At 34.9% G+C, this 19,736-nt stretch overlaps 1 protein-coding gene across 3 annotated transcripts in view; it reads left to right on the top strand.

Annotated features, from left to right (window-relative positions):
• The window catches only part of Pura (Puratrophin-1-like), a 171,605-nt gene that overhangs the window by 24,616 nt on the left and 127,253 nt on the right, over window positions 1–19,736 (top strand). For 2 of the 3 annotated variants that reach the window (XM_070112166.1, XM_070112167.1), the window contains exons 2-3: window positions 9,240–10,748; window positions 10,940–11,146. In XM_070112166.1, coding sequence (XP_069968267.1) covers window positions 9,240–10,748; window positions 10,940–11,146 — 1,716 coding nt within the window. Of the gene's footprint in view, window positions 1–9,239; window positions 10,749–10,939; window positions 11,147–17,052; window positions 17,061–19,736 lie in introns of those variants that run through there. The other variant, XM_070112168.1, reaches the window with a different exon arrangement.

Below are 19,736 nucleotides of genomic sequence, written 5' to 3' on the forward strand. Positions count from 1 at the left end.
ACCACGATATTTGGCACTTCTGCCTGTCAAACGATCGTAGGGGGATGGAGCTGACGGAATAGATTGACGATTCGACATTATGCACAATGAATGACGAAGCCCTCACCAGAATTTCGGGCACCTGTAATAGCTCGCCCGATATTACCATCGCTAGCGGTGGTCTGATAAATAACATAACCTGGCGACCTATGCTTACTCTCGCATCAGACCATCTGTCCATAATAATCTCGATCGAGAAACCTCCCGACTTTTTTTCTGTGGACAACCGCACCTTCATTAACTTTAACAAAGCTAACTGGGTCGGCTTCACAGAATTTACTGAGAGCACCTTCAACGCACTACCCATTCCTATGGACGTCATCGTTGGCAAGCGTCAATTCCGCAAGGTGATCGCTGCTGCTACTGCTCGCTTCATACCGGATGGAAGAATCGCGGAACTCCGCCCTAATTTCCCAGCCGAAGCAGCTATATTAGCAAACGAGCACGACATCTTATGCTTAGCATAAGCGGACAAAAGGGATAGAGCATCTGAAGTCCTGCAACCTCTTCACCGGTGTGAGTAAGTTTGGACTACTGTCAAGGCCTTGTCTAATCCGAAGAGACATGACGACCGGGTTGAAATTCAATTCGATGGCTGACAAGGCCAAACGATGTGTTACCCGACGGCTGCGCAAAATGCCAAAAGACTGCGCACCACTTACTTTCACCGATGGGGAGGTTCAGAGTGTCATCACAAAGGCCAAATCGTCTAAATCCATTGTCCCTGAGTAAGCTACCTCACCAAGGTCCTCAACTTGTCGATGTCCACTCTTCAAATACCCGATGTGTGAAAGTCGGAAGAGTGGTCCCACAACTGAAACCTGGGAAACACGCCAACAAAGGGGAGTCCTATCGCCCGATAACTTTCATTACCCCAGTGGTGAAGACACTTGAGGCCTTGCATTCACTCACCACCTGAATCTAAGAGACCATCAGCATGGCTTCCGAAAAATGCACAGCATCACCACAGTACTTAGCGTCATAAACGCCCAGATAATTCATGACCTAAACCAGAAGCCACCCTGCGAGAGGACGATCCTCGTAGCGTTGGACCCATCAAAAGTTTTTAATATAGTCAATCACACAACGCTACTTGAGGACCTAGAACAATCAACGCTCCCTCCAGGGCTGAAGGGGTGGACCATGAACACCCTAAGCGGTCGGCATTCATCCGTACTGTTTCGCGACCAAAACTCCATACGCTGATGACTGCACGATATTGACATCGGGCAATGGAATCGATGGCATGTGCTCAAAACTAAACATCTACCTCTCCGACCTTTATCGCTTCTTCTTTGCAAGGAGTCTGACACTCTCCCCCACTAAATCCACATCGACCATCTTCACAAATTGGACGAAGGAATACAGACTGGACCTGAACATTTCAGTCAATGGCACAAAAATTCCGACAGTTAATAACCCAAAAATTTTAGGCGTAACATTGGACAGTCTGTGCTCTTTTACTCCTCACGCGACCGCGATAACTGCCAAAAAACAGAGCAGCAAGAAAATCCTCAAATCGCTTGCCGGCAGTTCTTGGGAATAAGACAAAGAAATGTGGTTGGCAACATACAAGGCAATCAGCCGGTCTTAAACTATGCATCACCAATAAGATTGCCTGGATGTGGTTCAACGCAGACGAAGAAGCTTCAGACTTGTCAGAACACTGTACTTCGGACTATCACGGGATATCACTTGATGTCCCCAATAGAACACCTGCACAGTGAGGCCCTTATGCTTCCGGTTAAGGAGCATAACGACCTCCTCTCCAAGCAGTTTCTGCTAGGGTGATTTCTACGAAAATATGATCGTCTGCTTGAAGCGGAACCGCCTCCTAGGAACATCAAGAGGTCATTCCTTGATTACGTCGACGACATCAGACTGTACGCCGACCGGACTTTGGACGCTACGAACTACAGACACGCACTGACCGTCAAACCACCACCCATAGTAGACGTAGAGCTCGAGTTGCCTCGCGAAACCAGAGCCCCCTCGCGAAACTTCATTTTGGATATTCTAGCAGGTTAAACTCCTACTTATCCAGAATAGACCCCGACATTCCAAACATATTTACTGCGTGCAATGAGGCTCCGCATGATACTAATCACCTTTTTGCATTCCCAACAAACCCACCTCATCTAACATCTTTTTCCCTATGGTTCGACCCTGTCGAAACAGCCTGTTTCTTGGGCCTCCCGTTAAATGACCTCGCCGACAACCAAACCATCACCTATCATCCAAGCGGGGACTAGACAACCGTTACAACAACAACTACTCGGTTTACAATTTAAGTTTAATATTCTTCTTATATTCAATGCAGCCGTATTAGCTGTAAAATGTTTCTAGCACCAGGTGTTGCCACTTTTTTATATCTTTTAATTTAATTAAGCAGTTACAAAACACCTTGGTTCACCTTAGGATATTTTCCATTTCCGCTGCAGGAATCATGTAGTTGTACATTTTTTATCTCATATTGGCATTTCCTTCAATTTAATATCAACCTAATTTAAAGATTTAAATTTTAATTTGCCTATAAGGGAAGTACAAATTATAACCAATGCACAAAAAATAAAAGGAAGATAATAATTACTATATGTGTAAGATATTTGTTCTCTTCAACACAATTTATCTTACTGAACAAAAAAAGTTGCCCTCTACGGGTGGTCAAAGGCGGCAGACCATGTAATATATTTGAAAGGGTGGTTCTTAATGGGTTTCGCGGCTTCAAAAAACAAAAAAAAAAATTTATTGTGTTATTTTATTCTATAACATCTCTAGAATATTGTCCCAAATTCTCATGTTGATATCAGTAATAGTTTTGAAGCTACAGCTTTGAAAAATTGCGTGCCCGAGGTCAGCTATATTGTCACTTAAAACTTTAATGGCGTTTTTCTCGAAACTGTGTTTTCAAAGTCGGTTGTCAAGATTTCTCGCAAACTACTCAACCGATCTTGATGAAATTTTATACAGGTGTTTGAGATACAATTTACTCGTACTTGGACGAAGGATTTTTTTTCAATTATAACTATTTTAAAAAAAAAGAAATGTCGAGCAAATTTTAACAAAATTTTAATTTTTTTGGAAAAAGGTCTGCCAAAATTCTAATTTGAACTTGTTTTTTTTTTCTTAGTTCAAGTACGAGTCTTAACTAAAACACATATATTTTTTTTTCATTTCAAATGATTTTGTCAGGAGTTATGCTGACAACGCGGACGCACCTTTTTTTCGAGGGGTCACCGGAAATGACGTTACAATGGCGGAGTTTTAATTTTTTTTTTTTTGAAAATCTCAGATTATTATTATTCTTTAAATGTGTATCTTTAAGACAGAAAAAAAATTTAATTAAATATATAATATTTTTATAAAAAAAATTTCTGAATATAGGTAATTTTTTACCCGACGAAACCCATGTAACCCCTTAAGTATTCAGTTCATGTTTAAAACAGATGCGTTAAACTCCTATGTCTCGATTGAGGCGGTAAATGAAAATTTGCAGAGGGAACGGAAGGTGATCCCGGACAGCGCCTACAAGGCATTATGTTTCGATGATTGGAAAAAGAGGTGGCATATGTGTATCGCTTCAGAAGGATCATATTTTGAAGGCGACAAAATAAATATTGGTGAAGATTAAAATTTTTTCGTTTTATTTACAATTTCTGGAAACTTTCTAGTCACAAGGTATACCGATATCAATATATTCTTACTAGTATGTAACTAGTCCAATTGCATGCAAGGTATTTCTCGGCCGGTGTTATCACTTACATGTTCATGATATATATGTATGTACATACTTGTATATATAAATATAAACATATTTAAGTAAATATGCATGTCATTGAGGAGGATTAAAATGGGAACAAGTAAGTTTTCTTTATGACATTTCATACTGTCTCAGCTCTTCATAAAAAACGTTCCTTTTATTTGTGTTCAGGTGGCACGTGATGTGTTTATAAAGCTTGCGTGTCCTGTGTTAAATAAATAACCTAAAAACTAAAAGGAAAAATGTAAACACGAACAGAAATTTGGTCAACCAAAATGAAATGGATACTTAAATAGGCGGAAGACATCAAAAGTTGCGCAAGCATTTATTATTGTTGTTGTTGTTTTTAGTGATTATTGATTGTCCCAAGATAAGAGGTGCGTTGCAAAACGCTTTGGCGTTCAGTTAGTTGCATGCGTATGTGTCATAATTTGTGAAATGATGGCACTGCCTCGCTGGTCAACCTCGCCACCGGTGTTGTCGAGGCACATAATTAACCGCATGTAGCATATTTGTAAACGTATATTTATATATGTATACATAGGTAAACGATTATATTTATAATACAATAAATAATTCCTCAAAACTCGAAGGGGTTCTGTGCGTTGTGATTCTATGTGCTTAGCTAGGTTCAAACTTGTACTTTTGAGTGCATTATTAAGCTTAATTTGAGTTGCCGCTAATTATATGCTGACATTACTTTAACATAAGTTTCATATTTATATTATTATCTGTGATCATTATTTTTCAACTTCTGATTGTGCCACAAAAAACAAAAGCAATTAAAATCAGTGTGCTCACAAACATACATACAAAATCCAAAACTAGCTTTATTTATAATGCAACTGTTATTTATTGTTCCACTTATTTGTTTTGTACTTCAATTGACATAAAAGCTTTCCGGCCGTTGCTTGTAAGCTTTTGAAAATGCGCATGCTCTCTGTTGAGCGCCCTCTGTGATGATTTTTACAATTAAGTATTTGGAAGCTAACTTATAGAAATATTTGCGCTTATCTTATTATACCTTGAACAAGGTTTATTAAGTTTGCAAAATCGTCGAAGACGATATAAAATATATATAAATGATCAGTGTGACGAGGTGAGCCCATTTAAACATGTCCATCTGTCTGTATGTATTTACGAAAACTACTTGTAGTTCCTAAGTTCCTAATTTATGAGATATCGATATAGCATTTCGTATACAAATATAAAATGTAAATGTATTGTCGGACGCTCTTTGCCAACGCTGTAAAGAGTAGGTCGAGGTTGAGTCACCTTGTTGCTTTCTTCTCTATTGCCCGGCTTTTGCCAGAATGAGATTAAAGTATAATAGACACAAAATTGAAGATCTTAGAGAAGTGGCTGAGATTGATATTAATCGACTTAATAAATTTGTGGTAAGCTCAAATGCGGACAAACATTTGTCCAAGTGAGATCCATAGATTTTGGATGAACCCTACGGTCTAACCTAAGATATAAGAAATGCAGCCGAAGCTAAAGTTTTTTCTTATTTTTAGAATGAATACCCTCCGTAGAGAAGAAGATGTAATTTAGCATATTTATAAAAATGCATAATTAGAAATCTCGGATCTATGAGTTTATGCAGTTTTTAAAAATGACTGAACATTCTAATAAGAACAAAAAACATTTAAAAGAACATTATAAGGACTATGTAAACAAGAAATTTATTTACTGACGATGTTATTTAAGATATCGTATTGTTGATTCGTCTAAAATTATAATAATATCTATTCTATTATTTTCTAATTTACATCAATATCATAGTTTTTCAAATTAGTTGTAGTAGACCAATTATATATGTTTCCCATATATTATACTAACATTGTAGTGTCTGCAAACCCACTCATGAAATGCAAATAAAATAATGCTGCCTAAAGTTATGACTACGCCTAGCAAGTGTCTTTCAATAACCGTGTGAGAAATACAGGCCAATATTTATTTCCAAACAAAAAGTGTTGAAAACTCCTAAAAGTAGACATGATCCAACTGAATTTGATTGACGAGAAGTTCATTAAATAACTATGAGAGAGATAAAAAGGGAGAAAGTGTGAGTTGCTTTTACCATAACTGAAATAATAGGAGCACTAAAAACAATGACCTTTTTTTAACATAGATCATAAATTAAGTTTTTTTAAGTTCGAAATTGAAAGAAAACCTACACTACTTTAATAAAATAAATATGAGAGTCACTTCAAATAACTGCTGTCATGTAGGGAATATGCCTGGCAAAAAAATAAAATTCGAAAAACACTAATTTGAAGCTTTTTGCGCTTAATTAAAAGCCTATGCTCGCAAACAAATTTTACTCGCACTAGCGTTACCAAGGAAATGCGAACAAAGAGCCAAACTCATATTTTGCATACGACACAATGGCTCGATGGTCGGTCGGTTCACTGGCCCACCCGGTTAGCTTGCCGCCTGACCACCCATTTGCCAGCGCCAGCGCCACTTACAACATTTTAGCGCCAATTTAGTTTCCGAGACACGTCAACCGACCACAGGGGCTGGGCGCTACCAGCCAAAAGGATGAGTAATTTCTACCGCCGACAGCGTCACTCCACTGGTGGTAGTTTGCCGCTAAGACGAAACTAACCTTATACGAAGCAGAGGCGCGACAGTAAACAAAACGCAACCGACGCGAAGATACGCGAATTTTGCGTGAAGCGGAAAACTGTGGAAGTGAAATAAGAAAACGAAAGTAAAAATTTTAGTGTAACTGTGCATGAAATTTAAAAATTGAAATTTTATGCAAATAGAAATGTAGAACCAGTGAAAATTATGCAAAGTAAATTTTGCAAGTAAAAATGTTTTGAAAAGTGCTGTGATTTTCGAAAATATTGAAAACAACAAATTAAGTTCAATTGCCCATTGGAGTGAGCTGTCTGCTGTTGTGTAGTTCGGCATGCATTTTCTGCGAAAAAAGGTGAGGCGCCTAGACAGCTGCTGTGTGTGTATGGCAGCGTCTGGCTGAAAGGGCTATGCATATGCACAGTTATAAGCGAACACATAAAAAGTGTTGTGGTTGTATATGTGCTTTAACTGTTAAAAGTGTGAAGGAAAATATCTTAGATACTATTAAGTTTTTTTATTGAACTAAGTGTATTTTGGTAAAATCCAAAAATCTTAACATTAAGCTCTTTAATTCGAAATCATATGTAAATTTATATATGAATATAGTTTCTCGTAAATATTATTTGGCAACGTTTCTGCTTTGAAAGCTAAAATCAACGTACTCACTTTGTCTCTTCAACTACAATCACCCTTGCAAGTAACTTTAAGTCAAGTCAACCTACTAAAGTTCTGAGTAAAATATTGTTTATTTTTCTGTTTGAAATTGAATGCTACACTTGACCTATGTCAACTTGATTTTGCACTTTCCAATACAAAACGAGTACTTTATAGAGTACAATATTCCTTGTAAGAACTCTCGCCAAAAAACAAAAAACCAAAAAAAAACCCTAGAAGGAAAACAAACAAACGCAATGAAAATTCAAAATGATTTGCATTTTTCAAAGATATTCTGCAGTTTGCATTCAGCGCTAACACGCAATCTATTTGAAATTTTGTTGCAATAAAAAATTATATTTCCTAGACTTCACTCTGTTAACTAAGCACTCCCCACTTGCTCGCTTTCTGAAATTCCCTCCACCTGCTCGCATGCCTTACACTGTCTGTTGTGGCATATAATAAACTTACTTATTATTTTTCTAAGTTCTTGCCATACCATGCCTGTTCTTTTTTCTGCTCCCAATTCACCAAGCCCTTTATATGCGATCGATGTTTGTCCTCATTTGCTCGGACCCACACAGCTACAAACACGCATAATTGCTGTAGTTCTGATTTCCACACACACATCCATACATACCTTGCTTAATCAGATATTGATAATAAGTCATGACATTGTTGACTTAACTGTGAAAAGCAACACACAAACTAGAGAAAAGCATGGCAGGGAAATAGAAAAATTAAAAGGTGACTTATGGGCAAATTGCCATCCTTTGCTGTGTAGGGCTAGCAAGTAGCTAGATGAATGAGAGCGAGAGTGACGTTGAGGTTCCTACTTTAAGTCACAAAAAAGCACTGTTTGAGTCGTGGAATGGTAGAGTAAATAAAGTACTATATATGAATCTGCTAAAGTACTATATAAGAGTATTTTAAAGAAAAACATATATAATTTTTCAATGTTATCTCAAACTGGTCATTAGTTATCAAAATAGATCGTTTTTTTGATAATTATTTGTTTTCACCCTCGTCATGAACCAATAGCTCTAAATAGTTTCTCTGTCAGCACGGAAAAATAGTATTGCACACTATATCTAACACTAGTTGATATACCTCCAGCCTCATCAACAAATTTTGCCTCTCCGATCAGATAAATTCTTATACTTTATTATTTTATTTCCTTTCTAACGTTTTTTCGTTCCATATTTCTATGGCTTTTATTCTCAAACTTCTCTTATGTTTAGAACTAACATTATTAGAGGCACGAAGGAAGGAAAGTTTGTGATCCTGAAGATCTGCGGGCATATGAGTAACATACACTAGGCTATGTACACAGTGCGTTATTGTACAAATAATCAAAAAAAAAAAAAAACTGCTTGCACCTAATTAAATTGTTTGGAAGTGACTCAAAAACGAAATTTCGTACAAAAACTCCTAAGTAAGTCAAATTTGAATCGAAAAACGGATACTTTTTAGAGAACCGAATATTTATAGATTAGATATTTAATTAGATGTTATTTCCAGTCTAACACTATTTTCGGGGGGTCCCTGTAAAAAATTTGATACTAATTCATTTTATCCAAAGAAATAACAATTTTCAAAGTGACGACGAAAGTTTATATTGTGGTGGTTATTCTTCTCATGATATATAATATATGACACGAGGTATAGGTTTTCTTTACGAGAGCATTCCAGTGTGGCAGTATGGATTAGAAAAAGACAGTTTTTAATAGAGACCGGGCGATTTCGTGATTCAAACAATATATATTTTTCATACAAATACTACTACTTGTACTTTAGGTGTTTTCAAGGTCTGAATTCTCATTGATCTCTGATCCTGTGAAATCTTGTGAATACTATTTTTCTTTTCCCTTGGCCTCTCTGCGTCGACACTTTTTAGGGTAGAATAAAGTCGAACCGTGTGTGAATCAAGTTCTAAGTACTTTTGGGATCCAAACTGCCGAACTTATTTTAAAAACGGATTTGTCGAGATTTTTATTATCAGAATGCAATTTTTATAGAATTTCTTCATCACCTAAATAATTGTGAATGAATTTGTGTTTGCCTAGCAACAGCTGATATACAACAACAACAATATCAACAACCAATTATAAACAGATGTACACAATATATAATATAATCACACTCACCTTTTACTAAGTCTTCCTTTTTATCTTTTCTCTTTTTGACGCCTCAGGCGAGTCCACAGCCCAGCAACAACAACGCCAACAGCACAAGCAACAATCAAAATAACGGTCAAAGTGGCAATATAAGTGGCAATAGTACAAGTAGGCCACCTGAGGGTGAACAGCATAGTGTTGCAATATTAACAACAACAACAACAAACAGCACAAATAATTGCAAACACAATTGCAACAACGTCAACGCCGAAGAACACTTGGCGGAGGTGCTGGTTATGCCGGTGAATGACACAAAAGCGATTACAGCAACAACAACAGCAGCAGTTATAGAAAGACCAACTGTGGCGGAATCCACTAAGAGCCGCACCAACACAACCGATGAGAGCCATGAAGCCGGCATAAACAGCTGGAACTGTGGCAATGCGGCAAATGCGGCAACAACTGCAAGCGAGGCCAACACCATGGTCGGGGTACGAAGTACGGCTGCCACTGCACCAATTGCGCAAGAGGAAGACGGCGCCGAGGAGGTTTGGTATTCCGGGGAGGAGGATGGTGACCCCGATGTGGAGTTGGCAGAAAAACAACGGGAAAGTTGCTGCTGTTTGGTCAATGACAACGAACAGTGTTGCCAAGTCGATATCGATTTGAATATTAATTCAGTTACAACAACAACAACAGCGGCAACAACAGAGAAACCAATGCAGCGCAGCAAATCGCGCGTGCGCACATACTTGAAGCGGTGCAAGGATCGGCTGACGGGTCAGCATCAACAGGCGGCAGCAAATACAACGAATTCCACAACAGCAACAACAACCACCGGCAGCAAAACGTATGTGCAAGATGAAAAGTGCCAAGAATCGATTGGCGTTGAGGTGTCGAGTACAGCGCGCAGCCGAAGCACCCAGCAATTCTCCGCTCTCGAAGAAAAAAAGGATGAAGAAAAGGAGGCAGAGGGGGCGTATGAGGAAGTTGAGAATAAGGCGTGTACCACTACATTAATTGCCACAACCGAGCGACAGGGCGGCGCAGTAGCGAACACGCTATTTTCACCAATTGCGATGGTCGTGGAGGAAGAGCGCACGGCGGGAGAGGAGGCGTCATTGGGGCCAGACAAAGAAGCGCACTTAACAAGCGAACAATCGGTGTTGGCTTACGATGATATTGACTTTAGTTTGCCGTCACCGTCAGTGTTGATGGACAGCGGTAGTTCAAATGTCAGTGCTGAGCAGCAACAACAACAACATCCGACACTGTTGACCTCTGCCAAGCACAAGCGCGACGCCCTCACTTTGGTGGCCGCTGAAGTTGAAGTCCAAGTTGATGACTCGGCTGATTTAACTGTCGAACAAGAGACAAGACAGATGCAACAAAAATGCCAACAACAACAACAAATACAAAGTGGCAGCCTGCAAACTGGCAAGCTAAAGTGCTCAACCGTTGCCGCTGAAGAAGGTAGAGGAAAATTGCTACAACAACAAACACAGCAACAACAGTCGCTCATGAGTATCAGCAGCAGCTGTCCGCCACTTGTCAAGGAGGAACAATTGGCTTGCGCTATACATATGGTAAGCAATACCACCATTTACCTGGCTTAACCGACCGCCCATTGCACCTACGAACCTTTTGTTGCACTTCCAACACTTTTCTAAAAAATATATTATATAAATTTTCCACACAATCGTCTGTTCACTGCCATAAGTCTGATTTTCTTAATAATTTTTCTTTGCTTTCTCTCCGTTATCCGCTGTTGTTGTAGGACTCGGGCACCGCTGCGCTGATTGACAAACACCTCGCCGCCATTTATCCTGTCTATATGGCGTGTACACGCTCGATTCTAATTCGGCAAGCACGCGATTTACTCGTCTGTTCATACCTCGGCTGCTTGCAGTCGTTCGAAATGGAATTCCTATGCAAATTTGCCGAAATTGCTGCTGAGCTGCGGCAACGACATGCCGTCGGTGTGGTGAGTAATGCACTTTGATTACTTTTTTTTCAATACATGCAAACAAATACAAATCTACTAGATATGTGTTTGGGGATTCTTGACATAAGCGCAACACTAAAGTTAAATAATTGACATAACAGCTGTTGTGATTGGGTAATCTGGCCAAAATAGACAGTAATTGGTATGTGTAGGAATCTTATAGACAGTAATATACTCGAAAAGTTGTATATTAAATTGATATTGTATAATTTTTGGTTTTCAGCACCAAGATTTTAGAAATTAGTGGACATTAAGTTAGAGTAAAAACTCGAGTCATTATAAAAATTGTGATAACGCTAGTTAAACCAAAGAGAAGTAAGAAAATTTTGTAGAACATATATAAATGAGAAAAACTATATTAATAAAGTAAGGAAGTGCTTAATTCGAGCGAGAACAAAAGTGAAAACTTTTAAGAATTTGTGTATGAAAATATTCTCTAAAATGCATTAATGCTTTAATAATGTTATCAATTAAGGGGTTAGGTGTTGTCAGAGTCACGAAAAAACTAGAATTTTTAATAATTTTGTTGCCAATAAATTATTTTATTTTATAAAGTGACAACAAAGCATCATAAATTAGGTTTCGACCTGACTTGACAGAAATTTGGAAAAAAAAAAATTAAAAACAAACAACTCTTTGTGTTGATCCAGTTCCAGCCGCAGCTCCTTGCAGTTACCATCACTAATCCTTGGCGACTCATCTAAAATCAATCGGATGGCAAAAATTAGTTTTATAAATAGATAATTTAGTATCCTGGTCGAAACTGGCGGCCTCAGGAAGATCTTTTTCAGAATTTCGGATAAAAACCTCCAGTTAATTGTTTATAAAAACTCGAAATTAAAAAAAAAAAATGTGGAAAACGGTTGGCCTCAAGGGCCATCCCTGCAACTTCCCTCTAATTTCATACGCTAACGTTCAAATTTCGCTTTTTTCACTGCTTTTGAGCTCTTCTAAATTTTTCGTTTTCGATATCTAGCAAGTAAATCAACCGATTTCGACCCGGTTTGCGGCAAACGATGTGTTTCTTCAAGGTTTAGAACTGATTAGTTTTTGGTGTCGATCGGTCAAGTCGTTTGGAAAAAATTCGAAAAAAACGATTTTTGAGATTTCTCGAAATCTACTGGTCCGATTGGGTCCAAACTTAAACGAAATTCAAGTGCAATGAAACCCTTTGGAATTCCGTTTAGTTTATTCAAATCGGTTGAGCAGTTTAATAGTTATAAGAGGGTCACATACATCCACACACACACACATACATCCACACATACATACAGACATACGGACATCATCGTAGAAATGTTCGGGGAAGCTTCCTCGACCCTCAGAACGTCGAGATCTGTTGAGAACTCGATTTTTTCAAAATGGGGTGAAACCAATATCTTCCCGATTTTTAGAAAATTTTCCATTTTCTTAGCGGGAAGTTAAAAAATATTCGATCAGGGCACTAATTTTTCATGCTTCCAAAAACAATTTTATTGAAATCTATCGAGAATAGGAAATCGTGGTTTTCTTCTTATATCTAACCACTGTAATGGCAATTTTGTGTTCTAATTTTTTTTACCACATATATTGGAATCATTTTCGAAAGCAATCAAACTTTATTTTGGTAGCTATAAATGTTGTCTAGAGAACAGACAAAGTTATGTTTCTGTAACCACAAAAAAATTTGAAATTTTCATTGGAGTTCGCTCTTTTTATACTCTTTCAAATATTTTACAGAGCGTAATATTTTTTTCCACCAAACTGTTGTTCGTTACAACTAAACTAAAACCAATTGAGATAGATACGTCGTTTTATAAATCATATACATACATATCAATCATACTCAACTTTTTTATTATAAAATGCATCTCAAAGAAGACTTTGACCCAAAGTGTAAATAAAATTAAAAATCTTTGAATTAATTTCTAAATTTTTTATGTACATTTGTATGTATATGTGTATGTATAAATATGGTATATATAGGTTTTTCTTTTCATTCATAAATTCTCTCAATCTTCGCCAATCAATTTGCACGCTTTAATGCTAAATGATATGATTAACAATCATTAACAAGTAGACAACTACGGTAACTCGAACCGAACGCTACACATATAACAATATACTATAAATACACTCATATACACACAACTTCTACCGAAGCTAACGCGCCATGCCCATAATTATTTGACCGCACCATTCATTAATTCCGACTACTCAGTCTGTTAACAGCAACTACAACAACAACAATGCTGCATGGCAAGCAACTGGTCGAAAAAATGAAAACAAATGTTAAGGCTAACAGCAACCGTTAACAGCGAGCAAATATTGAGCGCAAGTCGCTCAACGGAAACGCTCTGAATTCATGTGAGAGCTGTACTCGGCTGTGTAAGTACATATGTATATGTGGCTGCAGCTTGGAATGTAAATAAACAAAAGTGAAGCAGGGTTGCCGTAGCGATGAAATTAGGATTATACTATTGTTATTATTTTATTATTTGTTCAAAAGACACATACACCTTTTACATATAAATATACCTTCTCTCTGAAAGAAGATAAATACCATGTCTGAGCAGAGAACTTAAAACAATGAGAAGGTGCAGGTTCGACAGCGAACAATTTGTAGGAATTTATCAAGGAGTTCACCACAGATGCACGAGAAACAAATAACATTTTTCGCTTTTATAACAGCGGTGAATCTGTACACATACGCTCTCTTAACATAACCAACCGACGAATATTGAAGAGAATATAATATGTGAGCAAAACTGGGCATATTGATATGCCATTTGAAATATATTCCCTTTTATTGAACTATTATTTATTATTTTTCAAATTATTTTATGTTAATTCATTTTTACTTTATTATGAGAAATATATCAAAATACTTTTAAATTATTACTATTAAAGTATTTTGATATATTTCTTAAAATAATTCATTAATTGTACTTGACACCATTATGGAGTCATAAAAGTACAGAATTGTGTTTTGCCGTCGGTATTTCACATTCATGCTTCAATTTTTCTTTTCAAATGCATGTGTAAACATATGTAACAGGACATACATATATAATATTATGTCGTTTACACATTTGTATGTATTTTTATGTAGATATGTACACTCATTACTTCATGTGAAATCTCCGTTGACACATTTTTTGCTTTTATGTCAAAGAGTCAATCTGTCGAAGAACTGACGCGACGACAAAGCGTCACAACATTGTTTTGTTGGTAGAAAATCCGAGATGTGCCATACACACTCTTACAAACATACATCGCATATGGGCAAGTGCAAAGTCAATGTGTGTACAAAAAATTCGAACGTACTTACTGTGTGACAAATACAGTCAATCCCGGTTAAGTGCCAAAACCAAAGATGCAGATTTTTTGCGCTTTGTAGTACATAAGCGATTGTGGTACTTAAGCGAGAGGTACCAAATAAAATTATTTCTATGTATTTAAAAAAAAATTACCGTTTTCTTTAAAAAATTAAGAAAAAAAAGTGAGATGCAGCAAGACACCGGCAGATAAGAGGGATTGGAGGAGTGATACTTAACCGGGGTTTACTGTATACATAAATCAGAGGAATATTGAATATTTTCTTTAAAAAGTTTCTTGAATTGTAAATCGACAAATTTACTATGTTGTCACTTTTATTCTAAAATATTTTAATACTCATATTTGAGGGGTTGTCACTTTTCCCTTCTAGAGGGAATATCAGAAATTTGTTCAATTTATGATTTTTAGCTTTTGCCATCGTCGCGAAAAGACGCTTGTAGGCAAACGCATGCTCGGGGAGATGTGTGAGGCGTTTGCTTTTATGAATGAAACGACTTAGCTTATTGCTTGTGCGCCAGCGTTCATGAATGAAAATGTTGTTGGTGTGTGATTTACTACAAATTTAGGATTTGTCAATTTGGCTGCCATATTGATTTCTGGTGCTGATGCTATTTGAGACAATTTTTGTATTTTTCTTATTGGCTGACGTACTTACATTTGTACGCTTAAATGTATGTAGATTTGTGTATGCTTTACTTATTTTGCGCGGTCATATGCATATTTGTACATACATACTTACGTATAGAGCAGTGCGCTCACATGTATTTATTGATAATTGATAATATATTATTATATTATATAATATAACATATTGATGTACATACATAAATTATTAATTCTGTAAAAATTGAAATTAAAAAATTATGAAAATAGTAAAATATTATTTATTGCATAATCTTTCACATTTTATCAATGTAGCATTTGTGCAAAAAAATAATAATTTATCAATTTTTCATCATAAAAATCGTTTATATGGCAAAAAATAATCATGCATATGTGAAGTGGCATTTGTATTTCGTGTTTTCTCATTCATTTCATTTCATTTTTCTCTTTATATTGGTAGATACGTATTTTATCAGAGAACGTTGTTAAAAATTCTCATTTCTGTTAAATAACAGCAAAACTATACAGAAAGTGGTGAACTCCTTGATCTCAAATTTTCAGCCAACCAATCGAGCATCATACAAAATTCAATTTGCACCTTCTCATTGTTTTAAGTTCTCTGGTTTTAAGTTCTCTGGTCTGAGCTACACTGTTCCGTTGCCGTTTGTACCCAAACTCACACACACACGCACAGTAGTGGAACAAGTCAAGCGCTATGTGCACGTTTGTGGCACGAGATGCCGGCGTTTGCTGCTGCTGCTTGTTGCCGACTGCCGACTCTGCTGCCGGTGACTTCGCTGCTGGCTGGCCGGACAACTCGCTGCCGCTCGGCGACTGTGCTGCTCTTGGCATAGCTGTAGCTGCCGCTGCTGCTGCTGCTGCTGCTATTAGTGTTGCTGCTGCTGTCGCTTTTGGGCTGTAGTTGGTTGCTGCAGTTTATGTCACTCGGTGTTGTGGCAATCGAATTCCAACTAGCGACGGTCGTGGACGCGTTTATCGGACGATTTGGAAACATTTTAAGTTTTCTCGTCTCGTCGAGTAGTGCGAGTGACTTGTAATGAATGCTGCTGCAGCAAAGCAAAGCATCAGACGTGCATACATACAAACATATCTGTAACTTAGAGTGCCTCAAATATTATTTTGCTAGATATGTGAATTAAAGTGCCTTTACGCAAACATACAGACACTTGTATGAATAAAACTTAATGTTTTGTTAGTGCAACAGTGCAGGAAAAATTTTCTATATTGAAAAATGTAATTTTCTCTTGCATGTTGAAACAGTTTTTTCGGAAGAAGTGTTTTAAATAGTTTACATATAAACATATTTTTTATGAAAATTCTACTAAGAGTGTTTTTTGGCTTTGCGCATGTGAAATTTGCATTACGCTGTACGAAGAATACAAGTTTTTATAAACCTTATACAATTTTTTGTGATTAATAAGTGTTGAAACTAAGTTTTTGTGCTTAAAAAAATTAAGTGTATTTAAACTGATGCGTCTTTCGTGCATTTAAGTAACTTCGAAAATAAAAACGAAAGTTATTGCAAACTTTGCACGTTTAAATCTATTAAGTGGAAAATTATATATTTTGATAAAATTTTTAAAAATAAAGATATTTTATGGACTGTGCGTATATATTTGGAAACAAAAACTTTTTCAGCCCATATTACGTAAATTGTTGATGTTTAAAATTTAATGCAAATATTAAAAAAAAATTAAATAAATAACGAGAAAGACAATTAAAGCGGTCGCAAATACGAAATTTTGTATAAAAAAAATATTTCACGACTCTTTTGAATAAGTGTTATACTTGTTGTGAAAATAGTATTACTTTGTTTGAAGATAAAGTGAAATATAGACAGCGTTAGTGGGTACTATATTGCTGTGCATTTTTATGTGAATATGTTCAACTTGGTGCAATTTAAATTACTTTGCTGATATTTGCCGACAGCAAGCAGTGATATTCCAAAAAGGTAAACGAATTCTTGAAGACGTTCAATTAGTATACAGAGTTTTTATTGTAATAAAGTTAACAGGATTTTTTTTTTTCAAAAATAAAAAAGCAAAAAAATCTAAAATTAAATAAAAAAAGGATAATATATTCTTAACTAAACAATATAACAGATAATTTAGTTACTTTGAGTGATAGTGAGAAAAGTAAGAGAAAATAACAGTAAAATAAATACTTAAGGGAATTAAATGAAATCTAAACTAAACTTGTATTATATTAAACCAAATAAAATAAACTAAATGAATTTAAACAAAAAAATTAAAAATTATAATAGTAATAAAACTTGATAAAATCCAAAACAAATTAAAATAATTCAAGATTAATGGAAAAAAACCAATTTCCAATATAATTAAATAAAATTACATGGAATTGAAATACTGTGAAATTAATAAAAGAAAATAAGATGGAGTAAATTGAAATAAATTAAAAAATTTTAATTAATTTAATAATATTTATAATTTATATTGATATTAATTTTTTTAAAATAAAGTTAAGGAAAAAGAATTATAATGAAGATATTCAAAGATAAAATTTAAAATATTTATTATAATAAAACAAAGTAATATGAAAGAAAAATATCAAACTAAAATAGAATTGAAAAATATAATGAAATGAAATTAAAATAGAAAATAATTAAATAAAAAACAATAAAAATGGAAAAAAGTAAATAATAAAAGTAAATAATAAAAACTATGCTTTAATAAATCACATAAAAATCTTTTAGCTCAAAATAAAATTTAAAAAATGAGATTCACTATATTAAAAAATCAGTTAAGAAAAAAAAAGTTAGGAAATGCTTTTAAGAAAAAAAAATGTATAAAAACAACATTTTAATAAAATTAAGGAATTATTGGTCAATAAATAATATGGTTTTTAACTATATAAACCAAAATAAGTAATATTTTTTCCATTTTCCCAAAAGAATCAATACAAGTAAAATTATGTTACTAAATAAAATGTTTAAACATATAAATAAAACATAACTTATTTAAAATAATTTAAAATAAAATATGAACTGAAATAACGTAAAGAAAAACATGAGTTAAAACTAACGAAAATTACAAATACAGTATTTTTGTATGAGTAAGAAAATATGTTGAAAAAACAAGAACTTGGCATTTGTTATGTAACTCAAGCAAATGGTCTAGTCTAGATCTATGATAAACAGACTATTTGTATATTGTAAAATTGAGATTTTTCTGTGACTTTGTCTATTTTTGAACTTTGGCAGTTTTCTTGCTTCATAAATGCGTGCTTGCACTCTTAGAGGGTGTGAAGTTACGAAAAAACAATAATTTTTTGGGTTTTGCATATTTTGATAATTTATACCTTTAAAAATAGTATATTTAAATTTTGTAAGAATATACAATATTAAATATTTTTTGAGTTTATTTGTCAAGTTCAGTTTGTCTTTAAATGCGTTTTACTCAAAACTATATTTTCCTAATTGGCTGCAGTTGTAACAAGAAGGCGAATCATCCGATCGCTTTGACTTTTATTCTATTTATTTTCTTTATGTTTTTCTGTACAATCCCATACCTCTTTTTCGATTGTGTGAAAAATATAATTTTGGAAAGCAAAAATTATCTAATTTTTAAGCAACGTGCGACGGTTCTTTTTATAGCTATTTCGATTTGTTTTTTTAACGTAGGGCATTGCAATACCTTATCAACCATATTTGTTTGTTTCGAAAGGCGGTGAAGACCCCAATCAGTGCTGCGGTTTAAGTAATGTCATTAGTAACTTGGGAAATGAGAAATTTTTTTAAAAATAATTCTTCTTACGTACATAAACAACTTTCATTTATTATCCATAAATATATCTTCAAAATTTAAAAACATTTCAGTACTTTTCTTTCAAAATGGCTCCAGAAATATACTTTTTTTAGCATAGTCACACAAGTTTTGTACTCTGATACATTAATATTGAATAAATGTTTTTAAAAATTTATACTGCAAAAATGCATGCAATTATATTTTGAACCGTGCTTAAATGAGAATTGTAAATGTATTTCGTAAGTATTTTTAAATTTTAAAAATATAAACGAAGAAATAAAGCAGCAATCGACCCACCCTAATACTTCACAATAGGTATTTAATTTATATTGCAATTGTTATTACTTCACACTTGCCAATTCTTAAATCGGTATTCTTCGAAAAATATATAATAAAAAGGTATACTTACTTAAATAAGTTTAAACTGCAAGTATGAGCGTTTGTATGTATGTGTGCTTATTGCAAAATTGGTTCTTTTCACCAGAAAACTTTTCTTTTTTCTCACTTTGTAACTACTTCTTTGCACGCCTTTCGCTTTGCTTTTATTCAACCACACACACACACACACACAAGCGCACATCTGGAGAAGTTTAATGACCTATTAAATGTCTATAACAATCGAATCGAATTTCCAGTGAATGTGATCAATCAAACGATAGTTAGACTGCGAGTCTGCATGCACAAACACAATTACAGTGAAATATATGTATACAAGTACATACGAAGTAACTACTCACACAATACACCTGAAGAAAATGTCGTGGAAATGAGTAAAGAAGTGTAGTCATTTGCATTTTGTCATGTAATTTCGGTCACAAGTGTGTCACAAAGACTAAAAAATATTTTATTTAAAGGACTTTATT

This window comes from Bactrocera oleae, chromosome 6 (assembly GCF_042242935.1).
Source record: "Bactrocera oleae isolate idBacOlea1 chromosome 6, idBacOlea1, whole genome shotgun sequence".
In the NCBI taxonomy this organism is placed as follows: Eukaryota; Metazoa; Arthropoda; class Insecta; order Diptera; family Tephritidae; genus Bactrocera; species Bactrocera oleae.